This window comes from Vidua chalybeata, chromosome 5 (assembly GCF_026979565.1).
Source record: "Vidua chalybeata isolate OUT-0048 chromosome 5, bVidCha1 merged haplotype, whole genome shotgun sequence".
Classification (NCBI taxonomy): Eukaryota; Metazoa; Chordata; class Aves; order Passeriformes; family Viduidae; genus Vidua; species Vidua chalybeata.
Genome location: NC_071534.1, coordinates 47,322,864 through 47,330,363, shown reverse-complemented (window position 1 = coordinate 47,330,363; position 7,500 = coordinate 47,322,864). Strand labels below are relative to the sequence as shown.

Sequence of the window (7,500 nt, the reverse complement as noted above, 5' to 3'; positions counted from 1 at the left end):
CATATAGGTTTAGGTTTTGTTACATATACAGAAATTTACCGTGAAGAAGATTTGCTGTACTTTCTTGAAACCATTGCATGTTTCCAAGCATTAATCTAGTTTCACTTAATGTGAAACTTCTTGAGCCATTCAGAATACCTGAAAAGGATTGTAGCTAATTGGAATGTCCTCAAATGACCTTAAAAATATAAACAATTCCAACTGGATAAAAAAAAGAGATGATGGTGAAAGTGGCTTTTTGTGGCTTTGAGTCATTTATTGGAAGTTATTTGTCACTTCACCCTACATAATTTCCCTGATTAGCCAAGTGAAGCCAAACTAGTCTTTTCCGTCCTAATCTTCCTTCTTGGAGCCTCTGCTTTTTCTTTTTCTTCATCAAACTGCTAGGTAAACTATTTTCTGAGCAGAAGTTGCAGGTCACTTCATAAACCAGGCACTCTTCAAAGTTGTCATAAGCATATTACAGAAATACAGACTACTAGACTGGGGTAGAACACCTTATTAATATTTCATTTTGGTACAATATACTTGCATTAACTCTCTTAACACAGGTATCATATTGTTTCAAGTCAGAGAACCTGAAACATTGCAACAAAGATTAGGCTAAGAGCAAAGCCTTGAAAACTACAGCCATTAGTCCTGTCATCCCCTATAAAGTTAATGGGTTGGAAAAATGGTCAATCTTTGGACTAAAAGTTGATATTTAATTGAAAGAAAATGTTTTTTAATTGGAATGGGGATTTTGCATTAGTGTGAACATGAAAAGGTACTAAAGGATCTAATGCAAGGTTATGTATTGATTTCTACCTTAAAGCTCGTGCAAAATGAAGAAATATTTCTATTTCATAAACAAACTCTCCTATTCAGCATCATGACTTCTTATTTGTTTTAAGGGCACAGTAAACTGACTTGAATGAAAAGAAGAAATAACAAAATATTCTCAGACAGCTTGTGCTGATGTATAGGACAAAAAGCCATGACACTTCTGTAAACCCTGATTGCTTCTGCACCAGAATTATCAAGATGTTATGTGTCACTTTCACGTTTTCCAGGGTTATTTGGTTGAGGAAAGCAAGAGCATCTGTAAACCTGGTACTACACTGCCTTAATCAAAATGGTTTTACTGATCATGGATTATAACAAGAGACCTGACATAAAGGATGTGCAAAGTCTGCCCAAAGAATTAGCATCACTATAGGCTAGATGGATGGACGTATTCAGGAAACGTAGTTTTCCTTGAAAAGGAAAATGCTTAAGCTAAATGAGTTTAAATTCTTATTATTAATAATACTTTGAACACTACATTGAATTTGGGAGATTTCATTTTCCTTTTAATACAAACTTATGTAAATCAGGCTCTTTTAAATCCTATACAGTTTTCTTTAATAATAAGCCATTGTTTTGACATTCCACTTAATGCACCAATAAACAAAAATTTGTCAGCAGTGATACCTACATACAATTTGCAAGTCAGTGTAAGTTACTTAATTTAAAACTGAAAGACAGAGAAAGCATTGCAAATACTTCATGAATAATATTGCCATAATTCTATTATAAAAGTTATTATAATACTGAGTGGTTATGGTCTGCTGTTAAGGTGCTTCTGTTATATACCCTGTAGTTTGCCATTTGTAAACACATCTTTTGATGTTTCTGCCAACATCCTGGCAACAAAGCAGTGCAATTTCAAATGAGCTAATTAACTTAATTGTTGATGAAGCATGAAACAGTTCATTCACCCTGTTAGCTGCACCATGACAACATAAGAGTCTCAGCCCCTGAAGTTACTCATCTATATAAGCCTATCTGTAGCTTTCCATTAAGATCTATTGCATGCCAAATGAGTATGGCTCTTCTAACAAAGACCAGTCCATAATGTACATAGGTAGCAAATCAGTGCTGCTGTTGGAAGATTGAAATGAATACAGAAATACTAGTAAATACTTTGAAATAAATAAAAAGGGAAAATTGCAGAAACCCATTGCAGTTTGAAGCTGCAGATGAAAAGGAAAAGCTGTGTCACTTATTTCCTAAATGCTCTGATTTAGAAAATAGCTGGCTAAACCAAATGCTGAAAAAGCAATGACATCACTCTTCAGTCCTGAAAGGTTTAACCCACCTGTACACTGAGGGTTTTTTCTATGTATCTTGTGCACATATAAGAATAAAAGCAAAAAGCAAGTACGAGTTAAATGGTCATGCTTAGGCCTTTGTGCTTTTTTATTTATGCTATACACAGTAATTCCCACTTCACACAAACTGTCAGAATTTAAAATGTGCTTTTTCATACTCCTACTATCCAATATAAAATCTAAAGCATCTCTTCAAATTTTCTGAGGCTCCATTTCAGTAAAGGATAATAAGAGGATTAAACACTGTGCTATTGAAAGGCCTGCAAAAGTGTTCGACATGAAAGAAAGGATAACAATTTGACCCTGTGCCGATAGCCTCGATTATCCAGTTGCTTGAAATACACACACAAAAAAATCTCTGGTATGGTTTACAGTAAAACTTTGTTTGCCATCTTTGACTTTCCGTTGCCTTGAACAATTTTGTACCAATTAATAAAAATCCACCTACTTTAAAAATTGTCCAAAATCTTCACAAACGCTTTCACAGCCAGGCCATTTGCAAACTCCATGACCATAGAGAGTATGGGAGGCCCCAGTCTCCTCATGTGACGAGCTGCAGCAAAAGAATAAGGCATCAGATTCATCTCAAAAGCCATAATCGTTGGAGGCTGCTAGCGCCTGTCAGGTTACGATCAGTGACAAACAGGTCAAAACAGGTCAATTTAGCTCAGAGCAGTCAGAAAAATTTAATCGTTCTATTGAATAGTTCAACTGCCAAGGCTAGACGATGTTCCAATTAGAGAAGAAATAGAGCCAAAGATGACTGTTAATAAAGGATGAAAAACTAAGATGACTGTATAATACCATATGCTAATTATGCCATATGACCTTGGTGTAACATTTACCTATAAATAAAAAATACACTCAGAACTGATCAATTCTGAGTATAAATATTGAAGACTGACAGTCTTCAATTCCTGAATATTGTGAATGTTCAAAAAAATTTTGAATTTTCTGCTCAATGTGTATAAAAATAAAGTTGCGTCCATTAATAAATATTTTTGTTCACAAGCATTGCTTTCATTAGCTATGTGGCTTCATAAAAATCCCTAGCTGTACTCCATGCCTTTTCCTGGAACCTCTGCAATTGTTTCATCCATGAGTTATCAAAGAAATTCAGGGAATTATTCCATGGATGTAGGTGACATCCTGAAGCGAAGAACCATTCTGTGAGATAGAACCACAAAAGCGATACTAACTAAAAGTATTACTACAAAGGTATTCAGATATTTAAATAATACAAAATAATGATTGTTCTCATACTCATATGAGCATGAGAGATGTTTAAATCATAGTTTCATAAGTATTAAAATAATTAAATGGAAAATTTATTTGAAAAGAAAATTACTTACAATTTAGGTTATATAGATACAATTAAATTTCATCTTATATTGAGATAATCTATATCTCACTACACTAATAGATTTACTGGTAAGTGTTGCAGATACTACATACTCTGGTATTTAATCCATTACTTGAACTTAAGGAACAGTAAATAATATATGCCAATGTGTCTAAAAAGGATTTTAACTTCATCCATATGGTGGAATTCCATACACTATGGTGGAATTCAATTACACTAACAACATAGAAAATCTGTAGGAAATATGTCAACTTCATCACTGTCACTCATAAAAGAAAATATAGTGGTTCTTTTCACAAGAAACAAACAACAAGAGAGATGCTTTAATATACTGTTTCGAAGCACTTTTAATATAGAATCTTTGCACTGAATTACAACCTTAACAACTCAGGTAGATGTACTTTGTCAATGAAACCAGGATTCAACAGTAAGGGCCTGACTGCCAGGTGTGTTAAACATGAATGAAACTATGCACCTACAAAAGTGCCCACAAATGTGCATTTACACCAGCCCACTTGATTCTGTGATTAACTTTTATCCAAACTACCATAAATTCATGAATTATAAAACCACATGCAGGTAATTTTGTTGGGTCTGCACAGTTAGACATCATTACTGAAAATTATGCCCTATTGATAAACAATTCTGGAAAATCAGGTTTCCATGATCTCTTAAGTAACCTCTATTAAGTGCTATTGTTTGATTGGAAATCATGTGACTTAAGATGTTACACAACCACTTCACATCAAATGATAAGCACAGTTGAAATCTCATCAGAATTACCTGTCTCGCCTTGCATTTAGAACTGAAGACTGTCCATTCACTATGGAATGATGAGTTATTGGTGGTGATGCTTTGGAAGTGGTGGAGGAGGTAGTAGAGGAGGAATTGTTAGTAGTGAGGTCTAGCCCTCCATGTTTAATGCCATTGTCTTCCATACTGTGAACTCCAGTCACTTCTTTCCATAACTGCTGAATCTCAGCAGGACTTAAGCCAGCTATAAAATGAAAGAGAGCCCCACTAATATAACAAAATAAAGATTTTCATATAATGAGCTCAGTGTTATTAATGGATTAATGCCAACAATAAAGCTGATGCTGTTTTACCAGCACAATCAACATGTAGCAAAACATAAATTCATAAATCCATAAATTCATAAACAAAAAACAAAAGAAAGCTTAAAACTGCTCTCTACTCCACTTGCAGCCTGGAAACTTGTAGTTTCCAGGATTCATCCTTGGTCACAAAAAGCATGTTGGATGTATTCACACATGTGTGTTAGGGTTGTCTGGCTCAAGCTTGCATGAAGTCATGGAAACCTACAGTACAATATGCTTCTGCCTGAAGTAAAGACTTCAAAACACAGGCAAAAGAAGGGCTGTGAACATTCTCTTATCTTGCCACTGAAGATGCAGCTAAGATAGGAAACCAGATTTTGAAAGATGAAGAGCTCATCAGAAATATATACACATTCTGTCACTGCCAGACCTTGTAAGTTTGACATATCACTTTGGAAAAATACTCAGTTAAATGCAGAAAAGAATATGAAGCCCAGAAATCTTGTGATTTCAAAGTCAGGTTCTTCAGCCTGACATGGTTTGTTCCAGAGGTATCTCAAAATCTGTCTTCTCTATTTCATCTCAATAACCGAAATTAGGTAACTCACGGTCATGGTACCTAGAACTGCTGGAATGAAAAACATTCAAAATGCTGATGCCATTTGAATCAAAATATTGTGCTTTTTTTTTTTTTATTATTTAATGAAAGAGTTCGCATTTCTGATCCTGAAAAGTTCTAGAAAGTACTGTTCATTCAGGTTGATAAGATACAGCAGAAAAATGCAAAGACTGATTTTTATTGTTTGGCAAATCTATTTATTAGATAATGTTTTATTTTGAGAACATATAAACTCAGACTACTGAATGAGATTCAACAAAAAATTATGAAGAAAGCACAGGAAGTTCTTTAATTCTTCTCAGTAGCTATCTCACCATGATGTATTCAAAGCTATTAAAAATAGTTTAGTAGTTATTTACAGAAATATTAATTTCTGGAGGAAGTATGGAAACAAAGTGGGTGGAGGGAATTTTTTTTTTTTTTAATTATGAAACCAGCTCATTTTTAGACTACTGCTTTGAGTCTTGCTTCTTTACCTTAGACACCAACACCCACTGGCAAACTCAGCTAAGGAAAAAGTGAAAAAGAGTTGATTGCAAGTCCTAAAATTGGACTTTATACCACATTTGTATAGAAAAATCCTAGGTTTTAAGGAAGCAAGCAAAGAAGCCAGGCTATAATTTATTGCATTAGAGAGATGGGTAACAGGAGTGATGGTAATACTGGTTGTAATTGTTTAATGAAGGTAAGTAATTACTGCTGAGTTAATGAGGTATGCTCCAGCAACACTGCAAAAAACCCACTTTAGTGTTGTAAATAACAGTTACCTGCAAATGTAATCCCAAATCAAAATGAAATAATGTATTCATTTAGGTGGCATGATATACAAAGTACATTATTTACTTCAAAGTCTTCCTCCCGCTGTTAAAAAAATAAACTAATTCTGTACTGAAAAAAAAAAAAAAACAAATCCAAGAATAAAACCATCTGTTTAGGTAATCAGATATCGCATCTTCTAGTGACAGGAATTTAATTTGAGATCATCAGACTCTGGGTCCTGTGTGAGCTGAGTAAGAGCTGCCCCACAAGCTGAGTGAATCAGGAGGGCTGGGAGCAGCTGCAGCAATGGTCTCTCCCATGGGCGGGGATGTCCTGCCTGTCTGGTCCTGCCCTAACTCACCTAGGGTTGTTTTTAAAGCAGAAAGAAATTTCTCTCTAGGCTCAGGCTGGAATTTTATCACTTCTTCAGAGGACCCTGAAAGGTTGCCTTTTAGGATAAAAAGGATTATGGGCAGGCACTTAAAAAATATAGAGTTAATAAGCGGATTTGTAATTAATTGTAAATTATGGCAATTTTGTGGTTTCTGTGTCTAAAAAAATCCAACTCTCTTTTTACTAGAGGCTTATGAAATGGCTGACAGACATTGCAGTCTGGATGTAAAAGTAGGGTAAGTTTTAAAGTTTCATAGGCTGTGACAATCCTTAAAATGCCCTCCCCACAATATATTTAAGGGGAAATATATTTAAGAGGAAAGGATCAAAAAGAGGACTAAGAATGGAATAAAAATTACAATCTATAATAAAAAGGTCAAATACTGATTTCCTATGAAATTTACAAACACTAAGAATTTGGGGATTTTAATATTACTTTTGTAACTCTTTTAACCTCTACCTAGTCTAAGTTTCAATAAATGTTTAATAAAACCATCACTTATAAAAATCATCCATTTTTTCTTTTCCAACACGGACCAATCAAGACTTGGGGTTTTGGTGGTTTTTTGTTTGCTTTGTTTGTGTTTTTTTTTTTACTGTTGTGATTTACAGTTCTTTGCATTTAACTAGCATCAAGGCAGCAATACATGGAAATAACTCACAGCAAATCACTAGTTTTGGATACAGCATAGTGAAGACCTGGTCATAAAATAGATGCTAAAACACCTATTGCATCTTATTTGTGATACCTGACCATCAAGAAAATATGGGAAACATTCCTGTTTTTTAAAGACAGAAACTATACTTGAAGAAAATACTGTTTACATATGCAAACCTCACAGCTGTATTTGTAAGATATATTTTTCACACTTTGTCAATAATAATTTGTGGGTTTTGGGACTCTTTATCACCTATAACTTACAAACACATATACCTTCAGTCTTCTAGTCATCCATGTAACTGAGCAAACTGGATGGATATATATAAAATATTTGTGTAACACATGTAAATCCTTCTGCATAGCTATCTTATATCTCTCACAGCACAGCAGAAGCAGAAAACCATACTTTTACCACATCTAGTGGTTACTTTAATTCAAAAGTGGTTGCCTTAATTAAATTCTGAGGGTTTAATTTAAAAATGGAAGAAATAAACACTTGTACGTAGTTCATTATG

The 7,500-nt window shown here is 34.3% G+C and overlaps 1 protein-coding gene across 1 annotated transcript in view; it reads right to left on the bottom strand.

Annotated features, from left to right (window-relative positions):
• FOXP2 (forkhead box P2) overlaps positions 1-7,500 on the bottom strand; it is a 404,617-nt gene that overhangs the window by 48,088 nt on the left and 349,029 nt on the right. Inside the window, exons 13-14 of the mRNA XM_053942772.1 lie at positions 4,279-4,492; positions 2,581-2,685 (exon numbers count right to left, since the gene is read on the bottom strand). Coding sequence (XP_053798747.1) covers positions 2,581-2,685; positions 4,279-4,492 — 319 coding nt within the window. The remainder of the gene's footprint in view (positions 1-2,580; positions 2,686-4,278; positions 4,493-7,500) is intronic.